The 17,551-nt window shown below is 41.6% G+C and overlaps 1 protein-coding gene across 1 annotated transcript in view; it reads left to right on the top strand.

Moving 5' to 3' along the window:
• Nucleotides 1-17,551, top strand: part of LOC134441135 (uncharacterized) — a 38,789-nt gene that overhangs the window by 3,530 nt on the left and 17,708 nt on the right. The window contains exons 5-10 of the mRNA XM_063191322.1: nt 4,113-4,166; nt 4,547-4,755; nt 5,228-5,406; nt 5,677-6,071; nt 7,041-7,288; nt 17,064-17,444. Of these exons, the coding sequence (XP_063047392.1) occupies nt 4,113-4,166; nt 4,547-4,755; nt 5,228-5,406; nt 5,677-6,071; nt 7,041-7,288; nt 17,064-17,444 (1,466 nt within the window). The remainder of the gene's footprint in view (nt 1-4,112; nt 4,167-4,546; nt 4,756-5,227; nt 5,407-5,676; nt 6,072-7,040; nt 7,289-17,063; nt 17,445-17,551) is intronic.

Genomic DNA, 17,551 nt, shown 5'->3' on the forward strand with positions numbered 1-17,551 from the left:
ACTGGGACCAAAATCACTGAGAAAACTACTGGTAGCACTTAATGCCACAGAGGTTTAAAATCCTGTAGTGCACACATGGTACCTCTACTTCAGAAGGAACCTGTGCAGTCCCACTTGAGGTTTGCCAACGGACATCAGACTGGTTTAGGATATGATAAGGAGGTGCTGTAGTCAGATGAAACCAAAATCAAGCTGTTTGGCATTATCACAATTCAATGTGTTTTGAGAAAGAGTACTGCTGTCTATGATCCCAAGAACACCCTCCTCACCATCATGCATGAAAGTGGTATCATTATGGTTTGAGGGTGTTTGTCTGGCCAAGGCACAGGAGAACTTGACATTGTCAACGAATGGATGGAGGGAGACATGTAATGTGCAATCCTGAGTGCAAACATCTTTCGCTCCACCACTACACTGAAGGGTGGGCCATTTTTGGATCTCCCAACATGACAATAATACACAACATACAATCAAAGCAACGAAGGAGTAGCTCAATAAGAAGCATATTAAAGTCGTGAAGTGGCCTAGACGGTCTCCAAATATTAACCCTTTAATAATTCTATGGAGAGAACTGAACCTCCCATTTACAAAGCTACAGCCACAAACTATTAATATTTTAGAGATAATGTGCAAAGAAAAATGGGCAAACATATTTTCTACTATATGCACAAACATTATCATCAACTAAAAGAAGCATCTGACCTTGATTTGAGCTTGATTTTAAATTTCTTGCCTGCCAAGTATTATTCTGCATTGTGTTTTCAGATGAATACAGTTCAATATTACAAAATGTGAGATCAAAGAGACATTTTCGGCTGCAACAACTTGATCAGCCTTCAAGTCAATGCACAAAAACAATTCTTCCAAGTGCCACCAGAGGTACGTGTACCACAGTTTGAGCACCAGTATACCAGAGTACTAATATAATATTTTCTAGTATGGTCCAAGTACAGTCATTTTTGCAGCTAAAAATGACTATTTTTGGAAATTCAAAATACCTTGAATGGAGAAGACCATGGAGAAGATCCGCCTTTTCATGTATGAAAAGTGCAATTTTTCCAGTCATAATGAATACTTCGAATTTGATGGTGGCCCTTAAGCAGTCCCGGGAAACATAAAGTGGGAGCACAAACACACAGTCCCATCGGACCGTCGTCTTGTAAATGTGAGGACGTTAGTCATGATATGTGAAATTTTAAACTGCACTTTTTGGATATTGGTTGTCGGTTTTACAGATGCTATAGGCACAATGTTTCATTTTATCTTCACAAGTAGGGGTCTCTCCCATAGACTATCATTCATCAAAATGGCATGTTTGACTGAGTTTAATACCCAAAATGGTGATATCAGCATGTACTAGACAGCAGGGCTTGATATTAACTTTTTAGCGCACCCGGCACTGTGGCTAGTGGTTTTACCAAGTCACTAGCCATTTAGCCTTTATGCTAGTAAGAGTTTTGCTGTCATTTTTCTTTAGAATCTTCTTGCATTGAAATACAAACAATTGATACAACTACTGTGATTTGTCACGCCAAAGAATATGTTAGCTGTCAAGGAGACTGAAATGGCTGCTAGCCCCAGCAAAGTTTTACCAGCATTTGGCCGGTGCCAATGTCAAGCCCTGCTAGATAGTATCATAAAATGTAATGGGAATGATCAGTGCTTTCACATGTCTTCATAGGGAGAATCAACAATCTACGTCTGGCTGGTAACAGTTCGTGTTCTGGGAGAGTGGAAGTGTACGCCCGTGGCCGCTGGGGCACTGTGTGTGATGATTCGTGGGACCTAAACGATGCCAAAGTGGTTTGCAGACAGCTGGGCTGTGGAGCAGCCATAAGTGCACCATCAAGTGCTCACTTTGGTCAAGGCAGCGGACAGATTTGGCTTGATGACGTTGCCTGCACTGGCAGGGAATCATCTCTGTCTCAGTGTCGGCATCGTGGTATTGGTACCCATGACTGTAGCCACACTGAAGATGCCTCAGTCATTTGTCAAGGTAAAGTTTTAAAATGCAGTATACCAAAATATACGTAAATGACTTAGAGACACCGTTTCAAATGTCTCACATTTCTGTCAAAATTGGTCATAATATAATAGTCTGATCTTCCCGGAAATCACAGGAAGAAACAAACACGGTCTGCTTTAACTAATTCCACCCACACATGTACTTGTCATTATATTTTCATTGACTCTATAGAGGGAGGCATTAGTAAGAAACACCCTTAGTAAGAATCCTTCAAAAGCTAATTAGAGAAGTTCAGACAAACCAGACTATTACACAATTTGAGGGATTTCAAAGTCAATCCTTCAGGTGTTGCATATACTGAAGCTACCCTGTCCAGTGGAAAATGCACACCAGATACGAAATATGTCTTGATGGAGAGGCATTGTCTGATGTGAACCATGCCTCACTTAAACTATTTCTCTGAAGACATACAGTATGATAAAAAATTAATGATTTTTATGAATCTATAAAAGGTTACAAAAACATTTCTAAAGGTCTTGTGTATTCACAGGTGCATGGCTATAGAAAGTGTATATGAATGTTGACACTTAGGAGGCAGTGTTTCTTCTTTCCCAAGTGGTTAACGCCCTACAAAAATAATTCAAAGACATAGCACAGAGTCCTTAAAGGGACACTGTGTGACATTTTTAGTGGTTTATTTCCAGAATTAATATTGACATTCACTAATGTTACCTTTTTCATGAATACTTACNACCAGCATCAAATTCTAAATTTTCATTATGACTGGAAAAAATTCAGTTTTCATACATCTTTGAAAAATGACTGTACTTGGACCATACTAGAAAATATTTGTTTATTACTTAGTGAACTTTCATTTAAAGATCAAATTTGGCAACGGGCAGCCCAATTTCAATGAGCAGCATAGTTGCAGTACCTTTTTTGACCATTGTCCCTTTAATGAGGTTAAAAATAACCATATAGGGTCAGCTGAATAATTACAGAAACCATCTCTTTTGACACGTCTACGATACTTTGAAAAATGGACAAGAATGGGGTTCATTCTGCCAAACAAAAAACAATGGGGTTTCTGTAAAAAAATATATTGCTGCACCTTCAAGGTTTACGACATTCTTCACAGGTTTTGCGATTTTCTTCACAGAATCACTACGTGTTCTGTAGACCAAAGTTGAAACCAAAGTTGAATTGTTTAGGGCAGTGGTTCCCAACCTATGGGTCGGGACCCCCCTTATGGGTCGCCAAAGATCCACAGGGGGTCGCGGAGCCCTCTTGATTTTAAGGGGTTTTGTTTTAAATATATATAGCCCATGTTGAATAAAAGACAAAGCATTTAACTAATAAATGCATAGACACAACAAATTGTAAGTGCTACATTAAATATTTATTCTATATTTGACCAAAGACGAATTGAGGAATAAAATAACTAAAATAAGTTTTCGCAGGAAACGGAGGGCATCTTGTGACTCCCTCTCGTGCGGGCGCTCGCGTGGTTGGGTCACCAAAGCTTACAATAGTAAAAACATGGGTCCCTTAAGAAAAAGGTTGGGAACCACTGGTTTAGGGGAACACACAATGTCATGTTTGGAGGAGAAATGGAGAACCACACCTTAACCAAAACCACATCACCACTGTTAAAGGAATATGTCACTATTTTGGGGCTTAATACAGTTAAAATCGTTGGCCAGGGTTTATAAAGGTGGTATCGAAGCTGATGAATCGAATAAACATTGGCGGAAGGGAGGTGAACGGGGAGGAGGTGGGTGGGAGTGAGAAGGCCAATTTCTAACTGGAGACAGGTGAGCAGAGAATAAATGCTGTGTGGTTAATTAAGGGGCGTTCCAAATATCGTTGCTTTGACAGCCGAGCAGTGAATGAAACGCAGATGGTTAAACAGGATCTTTTCGCGCTGAATTACGATGAATGACAGTTTAATGGAGAATAGAATGCAGGTGGTTAATTAGGGCGTGTCAAATGTCATCACACTTCTCCCGAACTTTTTTTTAACAATACGTGCATTTTTGACAGAAATGTAAGAAATTTCGAAGGGTGTACAAACTTTTTCCGATGACTGTATATATACACTCTTCCAGAGGCTCATCCACAGTGTGGAGAAGATCTCAATGGTTCTGGAACTTTCTCCAGCCCCTACTACCCAAGATCTTACCATGACAACACCTACTGTGTGTGGAGACTGTCCGCTCCCTCTGACCAGAGGGTTCTCCTGACATTTACAGACCTACAGTAAGTGGCGCAACACCACTTACTTTCTTGTTTTATAATTTGTTAAGATGTTGCAGCATAGTGATTGCACAGTTGTTTCTTTTTTTCTTTTAAATATACTGCTGATGAAACACTGATATATTTTATTATAAGCAGTGATTGGTTATAGTAATGTTATTATTGATGAAATGTCAGCATCTTCTTAACTCTAGGAACTGTATTATTATTGCTCTTGTTATTATTGTTATTATATTGTTATTATTGTTGTTTTTGTTGTTATAATTAATGACAACATTTGATTTTCTGATGACATCTATCAAAGCTCTGTGCTTTTCCGTTCAGGCTGGAAGGTTGCTGTATCTGTGATTACGTCACCGTCTACGATGGCCCGTCCACAGGCTACAGTCAGCTGGGGAAACTCTGCCACAACTCCTCCCAGGCTGCCTTCCACTCCTCCTCCAACCACCTGACTGTGCTCTTCAGAAGTGACAACTCTGGAGTCAGTCGTGGCTTCCAGGCTGAGTTCATCAGCTCCCTATCTACTGATGACGGTGAGGGGGTGAAGATGATGTGATGAGGAATAGTGAGATCTCCTTACCCTATGTCAGCGGTTCCCAAACTTTCCCCCCCGCACACTCCCTTTTACAATTCAATGTGGTTTGCGCACCCCCTAAGCTTATGTTGCACAGCCACACATTTTGGGCAATCCTCATTTACAATAGACATTATGTTTTTTCTGCCATCATTACAATGGAACTTGTTGCATGACAAGTCTAGGAGTTATAAACTACACTTCAGATGGATCTTTCCAGCATACAATTGACCAAACAATTAAAAACTATATAATGTTCATGAATGCGGTATAAAAACACACAGATCATCCATTGCCCTATTCAGCTCGCGCACCCCCTTGTGACAGGCCGCGCACCCCCAGGGGTGCACACACCCCAGTTTGGGAAACCCTGCCCTATGTTGTGTAAGAAATGGGATACATCCTTACTCAACTCATGTCACTGTTTGTAGGTCAAGTTCAGTGTTCAGGCGACAATATGAAAATTGTCATCTCGAGAGCTTTCCTGCGCTCTCAGGGATATGACAATGGCAATGACCTGTACGTCAATGATGAACACTGTAGACCATCCATCACCAGCTACCAAGTCATCTTCAACTTCCCCCTCAACCGCTGTGGAACTTTCAGAGAGGTATGGGACTTGATCATAACCTGATAAGTATTGCTGGGAGCTAGTATTGCTGGTCTCTCCTCTATACCTCATTGTGCATGTTTGTTGTATACATTCCACATTTGAATAGTGACAATGAAAGGCATTCCATTCTACTTTCTTACACCATACTAAGAATGAAATATGAAAATGTTAGTCACCTAGGATTGGGATGATGAACATAGCTATGATTAGCATGTATGACTTAAAAAAAATAATAATTTACCCATCTTGACTCCTTTTTCTGTTCAGTTCAAAGGTGGCCGGGTGATCTACCATAATGCAGTGCGGGCGTATCGATCCAGCATTGGGGAAATCACACGCCAATCAACATTCAAGCTGTCTGCTGTCTGCCATATGGATTCTGACTCTGTGTCACAGATAATGTACATCGCCCATGAGAGACCTAATTTTAACATAACTGGAACAGGCCGTTTCAATACCACTATGGCTTTCTACGCTACGTCCAGCTTCCACCAGCAAGTCTATGGCAGCCCTTACTATGTTGAACTCAATGAGAATGTGTACGTCCAGGTGAGCCTGAGGAGACCTGACAGCAGTCTTGCCGTCTTCCTGGATACCTGCGTGGCCTCCCCAAATCCACATGACCATGCTGATCACCGCTCCTATGACATCGTGGTGAACGGGTAAGACTCACCTTTTTATCTGTTCACTGTGCTGCAAAAGTTAAACATTAAAAGTTAAAAGTTCACATTTGTGAATGGACAGCATGAATTCTGGAAGTGAACTACTAAAAATAGAACACAGTGTAGGGCTGCACGATTATGGAAAAAAAATCGTAATCAGGATTATTAATCATGATTTTTGATTTTTTTTTGAAAATTATAGCAAGATGAAGAATGAACTATAGGTATGAGCAAAATAAAATGAATTGTAATAATTATGTAAAGGCAATAGCATGAAACTTGGGTGGACAGATTTCTAGCCAGAAACACCAGCCTGTGAGTATGTTCTGGCTTCAAAGACGCTCTCAAAGGTAGGTCACTATTGCCACGGTTAAATCACGATTGAAATCACGACTTCGATTTCACGATTTTCGATTATTTTCGATTAATGTGCAGCCCTAACACAGTGCATCTATAAGTAAATTATGCATCTGGGCTAGCTATTAGCACTAGTTTACCACTTTCGGTAGGTTCCTTTAGCCAGGTTTATCACTTAAAGGGACACTGTGTGAGATTTTTAGTTGTTTATTTCCAGAATTCATGCTGCCCATTCACTGTTACCTTTTTCATGAATACTTACCACCAGCATCAAATTCTAAGTATTCATTATGACTGGAAAAATTGCACTTTTCATACATGAAAAGGGAGATCTTCTCCATGGTCCGCCATTTTGAATTTCCAATAGTAATCTTTAGCTGCAACAATGACTGTACTTGGACCATACTAGAAAATATTTGTTTAATACTTAGTAAACTTTCATGTAAAGATCAAATTTGGCAATAGGCAGCCCAATTTCAATAAGCAGCATAGTTGCAGTACCTTTTTTGACCATTTCCTGCACAGTGTCCCTTTAAGCATATTTTTGGAATACCACGCTGGTGACGTGTCTTTGGTGAGTAAGTATGGTATGTTGCTGTTTCACCTTCCCAGGTGTCCCAGAGATGACACATACCGCGTCTACACAGCTGGCACTCAGCCTTACGCAAGGTTCTCCTTCCAAGCCTTCAAGTTCCTGCGGACCCATAACACCGTGTACTTGCAGTGCAACGTCTTCATCGGCCCTGCCGACGTCAACAACTCCCGCTATGGCCAGGGCTGCCAGAGGCGCGTGGCTCGAAATGTGGCTTCCCCTGGAGACCACAGTGAAATCCTGGTCCTGGGACCCATTAAGCTCAGAGGTGAAATGCCAGATGTTTTTATGTACGCTGCAAATCAACACCTTGACATTGTTCAGCTTACTGGGATTTTCGAGCCCCCAAACCATGAAATTGCCAGTGCCAACTTCCACTTTCTGAAGTTGAGTTACTTTGTATTTGATTTGATTTGATTTAAAGGGACACAGTGTGAGATTTTTAGTTGTTTATTTCCAGAATTCATGCTGCCCATTCACTAATGTTACCTTTTTCATGAATACTTACCACCAGCATCAAATTCTAAGTATTCATTATGACTGGAAAAATTGCACTTTTCATACATGAAAAGGGGGATCTTCTCCATGGTCCGCCATTTTGAATTTCCAAAAATAGCCATTTTTAGCTGCAAAAATGACTGTACGTGGACCATACTAGAAAATATTTGTTTATTACTTTGTAAACTTTCATGTAAAGATCAAATTTGGCAATAGGCAGCCCAGTTTCAATGAGCAGCATAGTTGCAGTACCTTTTTTGACCATTTCCTGCACAGTGTCCCTTTAACTCATTGGCTGCCAGCCATTTTCATAAAAGAGTACCTCGGAGTGCCAGCGATTTTTCAGCATTTTGGGTGTTTTTTGGAGGCTCACAGAAAATTGAGTTCTGTGTCTATGTCAACACCATACCTATCAAAACACAGATTAGACGCTCATCTGTCATCAGAAAAAAACGGTGTCTCTCTACCCCTTTCCGTTCTTTCATAATCATCTGTTGAAATTAAGTGGAATTCGCCAAAATGCTGCTTTCTAGCCAAAAAGCTGAGAAAACGCTATTTGAAGTAGAACTATAACTGCAAACGTTTTTGCCCGTAATGGCATCGTCCTAACAACTCCAAACCTATCAGCTGCTATTACACAGTCTTCTGTCATCTGTAGCCTGAACAAAAAGATCATTTGTATGACCTTTTCAACCTAATATACTGAAATATAACGGGGGGACTCGAAAACAAGGGTGTTTTGGTTTAGTTGCTGGCGCGCAGCATGGATCATGACAGCAGTTGCCCCTAACTCCGGTAACTCCCTACCTCTCCCTCTCCCTCTCTCTCTCCCCTCGTTGGAGAACGAATCACAGCTGGTTTATTTCCTCCAGAAATAGTACCGTGTTGTGTCTTGTGGGGAGGGAGGCAGGTAGGTAGGCAGGCAGCACCGCTTAGCGTAGCTTACTGCAGCTTCTTTGGCAGAGCGGACAATTTGCAGATTGATGATTACTGTCATCATGGTTCTGCTATAGTGATCTTGTCATATATTGTTCAATGAATTTTCTTTTGATAAAGTACTGATCACACATCCAACATTTCACAAGCCGATTGGAGTGGTGAATGCTAGCTGGTCTGAGGCTAAGTGCAATGCTTTCTAATGTGAGCTGAATGCATCTGACCAGACACAAAGGCTACTCTGTTCCAAGAATCTGCAACCCCCTGTCTTTTTTGATGATACAGTAAGCTGATCATACTATACAGATCCATAAAAATAACTGTGGATTGAGTAAAAAATAGTTGACTTACCAAGGCTCCTTTATTTAGGCTTAGTTGTAAGTTGTTAGCGATTTCGTGCTAGCTAGCTAGCTAGCGTAGCAAACTTTATACCCAAGTTACCTCAGTTGGGACACATCACCACTAGTCCCGTGCATTCTCCTGTTAGATGATATTTTGTAAGCAACATCCTGATGTTGTGTAGGCTGATCACATTATCCAAAATGAAAGGTTGTCACACAGATCATCTCATGGTGTATTTTGGGCAAGTTAGCTACAATGCCTTCTAGCTAGATAGCAACAGGGGATTGTATTTTGGTCATGAGAGGAAGGTTTTTTTTTGGTCAGGCTCTGACACTAAAATCAGTAGCCTACCTGTGTTAAAATCAGAGGGCAAGAAAGTAGACTACTGTCACAGGTGCTTTACTTTCAAAAATGATTTTGCTATGCTACTTTTGAGATTATATTATAATAGTAAAAAAGGGGTGTTTTTGTCTTGACATTTCATCTTGCTCTGAGCTAAAGCCCTGCCTTGACTGTTCCTAAGGACACTTCTGCCACCTACAGGAACAGTTAGAAAATGCCTAGAGGCTTGAAATTCATACAGAAGATAGGTCAGACTGTCCTCGAGGCCTGGCTGTAAAAAAACGCAATTGTCGGCGAACGACGTCGAAGGTAGGGGGCGTCACTATTTGAAATGACGTCATTCGACGGCCAAGGCAGCCAATGAGTTAAGATGTAACACAAGAACAATAAGCAGCCATTTAAATAAAATACCAATACCATCATTAAGTGCATCTGAAAAGGAGTGGGATGAAGCCTTGCTTATTATCTCCCACCCCAATACAATCACAACTCACTTTTGGGTTTTTGATAAAAACCTAATCTCAACTAGTAGAGTTGTAGTAGGGTAGTAGTAGAGTTGCGTTGATATGGCAGGGCTATTCAATTAAAAGTCAAAGAGGGCCAGATTTTCAAATTCCTCCCAATAAAGGGGCCAGACATAGAAAAAAAAAATTGTGGTAAAAGATGTAATGAGCATACTGTATGTTGATGATCTGGTAGCCTCACAATGCTCACCATTCCCCCATTGGAGCGCCCTACTATTCCTTCAAAAAGCTCAGTGCCACACTACTACAACACTCATTTGTGTCATTACTTTTCTAATCACAAAAGGCTAATAAAAGGGGTGCTGTCTTGACACATTAAATTTGGTTTTCCTTCATGAATACACAAATACTGTCAGGATGGAAGTTCTGTATATTTTACTTGGTGTGTGTGTGTGTGTGTGTGTGTGTGTGTGTGTGTGTGTGTGTGTGTGTGTGTGTGTGTGTGTGTGTGCGCGTAGATCCTGAGAAGCCTGTGGCGAAGCAGCTGGAGGACTTGGTGGCAAAGGCAGACGCCTGAGGAACCCACTGATGACTTCATCAGCCCAAACTAATCAATCATCTCTTCTCCTCCTCAACTTTCTACCAATCATGTCTTATCACAGAGGGACTCTATGGGGTGCCGAAATTGCACCCCTCTACTTCCGCACCACGGGAAAACATTTTGAATGGAAGTGAATGGGGCGAGTAAAGCTAAATCCTGATTCCATTTGACATGTGCTTCTGAATTTCACATGATAGCACTGAATTTTAAATATTTGGATGGCGTCATAAGACCACTCATTTTTTGCAGGCAAGGAACCCTGATTTCATTTTTGCGTGAGACTTGGTAATAGTAATAGACGTGCGCCTCACGTGCCCCTCCGTAAAGGCGCGTCAGACATGCCATCTCTCTTGTGTAGTCTAAACAATTAAATATTTTTCCATGCACACAACTCACAGACTGCTTGACAAGTGAAGTCGACTACACCAGTGGTTATTATGAATTCTGAGGTACAGCATATGTCTGATCTAGGGAGGAAAGTGAGATGGATTGGTTAACAGGTTACATCAGTCCAATAGAACCCATCAAATGTTTTGACTTCCCCATGAGCCGTCTGGAAGGGGTGTAGACTTAGGCACCCCGTGGTACTCTATGTAATGATTATTGTTATTCTTTTCTCCTTCTGTACTTTCAAATGATTATTAAAGCATCCCAAAAGGCATGACACTGGGTTGTGTGTATTTTCTATCAGTTCTGATGATCCAGTAAAGTGAAGCATTAAGCATGAACACAATGGAATGGTTTCAATGGAAATAATGTCTGTACTCACATATCAATCAACCACACTAAACAATAATCCCTTGGCGCCGCGCCCACAACCTTACTCATTATAAATCGAACACAAACCCACGGCTTATTGCTTAAATGATGCCCCTCCATGCAAATTATGTACCGTAAAATACCAGACTAGAAATGCACTCAGAGAGTGCCGACCTCTGCCAAGGAAGCTGTTTGACAGAACACTTGACTGTTACACCCTGTTTTTATTTTAAGTCTTTTTGCCTTCTTTTTGTGGAGTTAGAAACAATGTCAAAAGTTGCCCTGTCCCACAATTCAATTTGTGGTCATTTGGGGCGTCTAGATTTGTAGGTAAGCAATGGTGAATATTATTTTTAAAAATCAATTCATGATCCGGATCGCCTGTGCAAGGGGACAGCGCCCAATGGCGCCCCTAGGGAGCAGTGCGAAGGGATGGTACCATGCTTAGGGTACCTCAGTCATGGAGGAGGATGTGGGAGAGCACTGGTTGATTTGTCCCTCCACCAACCTGGAGGGTCAGGAGTCGAACCGGCAACCTTTGGCCTACAAGTCTGACGCCCTAACCACTTACCCATGACGGCCCATTAGGGTTTGTACAAGGTGGATGACTCACATTACAACAGCAGAATTGTCAGGAAAGCCAAGAATGTGACCTCTGACCCTACACATCCAGCACTTGATCTATTCACACTCATTATTTACATACTCACAACATGGAATTAGTATACTTGGATGACCTTTTATCTAGAGATGCACCAGATCCTGATTTTTAGGATCCTGCCGGATACCGGATCCACTGCTTAAGATCCTGCCGGATCCGGAACCGGATACCGGATCCTACAAAAGCGTTGAAACATATAGTCTACTCGCACACGTGGGAACACGTTGGCTCAAACTATTTTTTAGACTCATTGGCTTACTGCCACACTGCCTGCAACGGCCGCTTCCAAAGGGCTTTCACTCCATGCAGTGATCGGGGTTGTGAAAGACTGACTGAAAAGCCTAGGCTACGTAAAAACGAGAGATGCACCAGATCCTGATTTTTAGGTAAATGCCGGATACCGGATCCACTGCTTAAGATCCTGCCGGACCGGATCCTGTGAAAAACCCTATTATCCTGCCGGATCCGGAACCGGAACCGGATCCGGTGCATCTCTACTTTTATCATTTGAAGGTCTTGATTTCGCAAATAACAGTATTTACAGTGCCATAGATGCAACAAAGCCAAAGAATGAATATGTTTTATGAAGTTTTATGTCATTTTATTCTTTATTTATTTCCTTTCTATGTTTTTTTATTATTAATTAATAGTCTTCAATGAGAGTCCACCAATGAAATGGACGATTATTATTATCCTTTTATTGTTCCACTCATTGGGTGAGGAAAACAAATGTCTGATGGAATGTAATCATCATTATAGCACAATAAAGTATTAAAAAAAAACGTCAAGGTGCCAATACTAATAGGCAGCGCTGTAGGGAAAAGGAACTCTTATTGTGTAGCTTCATGTATTTACCTGTACCTGTCATGCATTAATCCTTGCTGTTATAAATTTGCTGTTACCAGAATGGCAATGACCAAGTCATAGTGCATTACTAAAGGCCCAGTGTTATGTCATAGTATTGTAGTAGTGCTGTGGTAGTTCACTTTCCAATGACTATTACAGCGTGCCACTGGAGATATGGCATGCAGTGTTGCCAGATTGGGCTGTTTCCCGCCCAATTGGGCTGCTTAGGATGGCCGTGTGCGGGTAAAAATGGCATTTAGCAGAAAAACCCGGTAAATTTTTGCCATAGAAATCAATAGAATTGGGCGGGATTTTGAGCTTCTAGGCGGGTTTTGAGCATTTTTTGGGCTGGAAATCATCAGCCTCATCTGGCAACCCTGATGGCATGTCTATTAAATCCTTCCCTTTGTATCTTAATGAATACGAGTCCCGTAGGATCTGCAGGAAAAAGGTGTGTGTAAATTTGAAGGCTGGACGGAGGACCAACCGGGAAAGTGTTTGATCTGGCTTGCTAAGTGTGACTTGCCTGTTCTTTTGTGGCTTTGATCAATGTGCTGTATTTAGTTTAATACCTTTTACATATGACATTCCTAAGCAGGGCTGTGCAGTATTTGCATTTAACTTAAACAAGAACATGTTGACAACTTTTGAAACTTCATCCTTTGTTTGTCTTGGATTTATTGGATTTTGGTCACGCACACACAAGAGACACAAGAGACACACAGGTTTAAGAGGGCCCTTTGTTCTGCTCCACCTTATGCCAACTCTACATATGCCAGCTTGTATTTTTCTGTATGCTTTGCCCTCATCATTAGGGATAATTTCTTACAGTAATATGGGAACAAGGGAACAGGGTTGCCAGATGAGGCGGATGATTTCCAGCCCAAAAATGCTCAAACCCCGCCGCGAAGCACTAAATCCCGCCCAATTCTATTGATTTCTATGGGCCAAAAATTGGGCAGGTTTTCCCCCAAATCCATTTTTACCCGCAGACGGCCATCCTAAGCAGCCCAATTGGGCGGGAAAGCGCCCAATCTGGCAACACGGTATGGTAAGATCCTGCTGCTGAAGAGTACATTAGTCCTGGCATGAGGAGCCTGAGACCAGAAGCTTCTCCAGCTGAGAAGAGAGATGGAGTTCAGAATGAGGTTCACATTGCTGCTGCTCTGCTGCTCTTGTGCTGCTGTTATCATCGTTCAGGGTGAGTACTGAACATGCTGCTTTGGATCAGTGCAGGTGTTATCTAGAGCAGTGGTTCCCAACCTTTTTCTTCGGGGACCCATATTTTTAGCATTGTAAGCTTTGGTGACCCAATCGCATGAGAGGGATTCACATGACACTCTGTTTCCTGTGAAAACTCCTTAGTTATCATTTTATTCCTCAAAGATAGAATAAATGTTAAATGTAGGCCTATCACTTACATTTTGTTGCTTCATTTGAAATAGTTGAAATGCTTTGTCATTTATTTAACATGGGCTATATATGGTATTAAAATTAAACCTCTGTGGATCTTTGGCAACCCATACGTTGGGTCCCAACCCATAGGTTGGGGACCACTGATCTAGAGTAACCTTTGTATTACTTTTGATAAGTCGAGTATGCACCATTTTATAACTATTCATTTTCCCATGTGTCGTAAAAAGGCCGCACTCCTGGATCAGTTTCTTGCAGTTTTATTACTGGGTTAGTGTAGCAGACAGCAGACCTTTCGGACTAAGCCTTCTTCAGCGTCTTTACAGAGGATGTAGGCAGGGTGGTTTTTATTCATTTTCCCTTGTGTAGTAAAAAAGCCGCACACGATCAATTTCTTGCAGTTTTAATACTGGGTTATTTTCCCATACAGCCACACTCCCGGATCAGTTTCTTGCAGTTTTAATACTGGATTATTTTCCAATACAGCAAACCCTCAAGGCACCACACATGGTGGTTTTGGAAGTTCTTTTAGCACTGCCAAATAAATACAAAGCAGCACTGCATTGTATGAACTTGAAGCTTTGTGATGCCATTTTGCTTAAGAATCAGAAGCAAAAATTGCTAACAAATCTCTACACACTTGTGTCACATAATATTCTGAAAATATTACTGTGCGTTCCTCAGACAAGAGAAAAGATTGAAATCTCCTTTAAATTGAAGTTGTATGCTTCCCAAGTTACAGACTGTTCCATAGGGGGAGGGGACTGTTGATTTTGTTCATTCTTTTTCTGCAAAGTCAGGTGATAGCATGAAGCAAGGGTGAAGTGGCTGCACATCAGACATCAGTGTTGCCATATTGGGCTACTTGGGATGAGTGTCTGCTGGTAAAAATCGAAAAAATTGGCCATTTGGCCATTTTGGGCCCATAGAAGTCAATGTAATTTGTTTAATTTTAGGCAGACTTTAGAGCATTTTGGCGTTTTTTGAGAAGCTTTTGGGCGGGATTTGGTCAGACACATCTGGCAACACTGTCAGACATGCAACTTCTGTTGTGCAGTCCAAATAAATTAAAATTTGCACTCACACAACTCAAAAATCGCTTGACAAGTGAAGCCGACAATCACACCATTGGTTATCATTAATTCTGAGGTACAGCATATGTGTGAATGTGAGGGGGGAATGTGAGCTGAATCGGAAAATAGGTTTGACCAGACCATTACAACCCAGTCAAATTTTAGGCGACTTAGGAGACTTACCCTATTCCTATTCCAATGTAGCAGAACCAATATATTGCAGCTTTTCGAAATTGGTTTGGTGCATTTCTCTAATCTCTCTCACAATTTGTAAAATACATTATTCATTCCCAAAACAGCTTTAGCCATAGAGTACGGACAAAATGGTCAAATTGATTTGTCATGTTGTCAATTGACTAGTACACTTCTGAGGGTCTTTTCCGATGCCACATGTTGTTTAGATTTGATGAAAAATGTTGATAATTCGACTTTGTGTAACATAGATCAGATAAGACTCGACTAGATATACATTTAGAGTATAACTAATTTATTGACAAGCATTCTCAGTGCAAAATAGAACACACTTTTTTTCAATTGGTGTATTTCTCGAATCTCTCTCGTCATTTGCCAAAAACAATATTCATTCTCAAAACAGTTTTAACACATGGCAAACACCACAGATGACCTGCAAAACCCAGGCTCTTGCTCAATATTCTTACTTTGTCTCTCAAAAGCAAGTTTTTATGTCAATGAATGTGTCAGCGATATCAGAATGGTTAGTCATTGTGTCATAGTGTGGACAAGATAGTCAAATGGATTTTTAATGTTGTCAATTGACTATCACATTTCTGAGGGTCTTTTCTGAAACAAAATATTGTTAAGATTGAATGTTTTAAATTCGACTTTAAATATAACACTGACCAGATAAGACTGCACTAGTACTGAAGACTGATTCCTGCGGATAGAATGCTCGTGCAAGCTGTCTAGTGTGAAAACGTCAACTGAACTTATCGCTCTCGCACTGTCACCATCCCCCCCACGTGAACTGTGTATGCACATGAACCATTACAGTGGTCTTGTTATTATCCAACAAGGCCGTTACTGTAGGTTTACAGGTCTCACCAGTCTGTTCATTTGTATGTTTGTTGGTTTGCAAAATAACTTATATAATATATAAGTTCTGATATGCAGGATGGCTTATGTAAGCCTCAAAATAAATGTAGGTGTGTTATACAGTCGTGTTTCTGTATAAAGCTGTGCATTTGTCTGTGTGCTACAGTCTGCATCTCTCTGATGTCCAATCATGTCCCTGTACACCATTCCAGCATGCCAGTCCCTTGCCACCACTATACTGTCCTGAATGACACCTGGATGTTCATGTGTGTATGTGACCTACATAGTTTACATCTGATGTCCCATAATAAGTAGAGATGCACCGGATCCAAGATCCGGGTCCGGATCCGGCAGGATAATAGGGTTTTTTACAGGATCCGGGTCCGGCAGGATCTTAAGCAGTAGATCCGGTATCCGGTAGGATCCTAAAAATCAGGATCTGGTGTATCTCTAGTTTTTTACGTATCCTAGACTTTTCAGTCTGTCTTTCACTCCAACCGCTGCATGGAGTGAAAGCCCTTTGGAAGCGGCCATTGCAGGCAGTGTGGCAGTAAGCCAATAAGTCTTTAAAAAAATTGTTTGAGACGGCGTATTAAAAAGGGCCCACGTGTGCGAGTAGGCTATGTGTTTCAACCCTTTCGTAGGATCCTGTATCCGGTTCCGGATCCGGCAGGATCTTAAGCAGTGGATCCGGTATCCGGCAGGTTCCTAAAAATCAGGATCTGGTGCATCTCTAACAATAAGTTCTCCATTCTCCTGTACACCTTGCCAGGTCAAGAGCCAGACCCATGTGACCACTATACTGTCCTGAATGACACCTGGATGTGCATGTGTGTATGTTTGTGATGGAGTGACCATCGCTAGGGTTGTGGGTGTGTTCTGACTGTCTCATCTACGAGCCTCTTTGGTGCAGCGGTCAGAGTCCTGGTTTACTACCCCAGAAGGTCTGGGTTCGAGTCCCAGCTGGGCAACTTTACTCCCCTTCGCTACAATGTGATCTAGTTTACATCTGATGTCCCATAATAAGTTCTCCATTCTCCTGTACACCATACCAGCTGAAGAGCCAGATCCTTGTGACCACTACACTGTGCTGAATGACACCTGGAGGTCCACCACCAACCAGGACCAATCAGTCCTCAAGTGTGACGGTTCCATCCAGTTCCACGGCTGGTACCGCATGTTCTATGAGGGGCAGAGTGTCCGCATGCCAGACAGCTGTGTGCCAAAAAGACGATGTGGAACTCATGCCCCCCTGTGGCTGAATGGCACACACCCCAAACCAGAGGATGGCATCGTGACCAGGAGGGTGTGTGGAAGTTGGGACCTTGGCTGTTGCCAATTCCAATCCACACCCATCCGGGTGAAAATGTGTCCTGGAAACTACGCCGTTTATGAACTAGTGAGCCCGTACGGTTGCTATGTTGCATACTGTGCAGGTATATATATTTTTGGTAACAATTTATTTTAGGGAAACATCTATTAGCACTAATACATACAATATTAATGCCTGTGTAAGTAAATTGTAAGGTGTGTACTAAGCAAA

Source organism: Engraulis encrasicolus, chromosome 24, assembly GCF_034702125.1.
Source record: "Engraulis encrasicolus isolate BLACKSEA-1 chromosome 24, IST_EnEncr_1.0, whole genome shotgun sequence".
In the NCBI taxonomy this organism is placed as follows: Eukaryota; Metazoa; Chordata; class Actinopteri; order Clupeiformes; family Engraulidae; genus Engraulis; species Engraulis encrasicolus.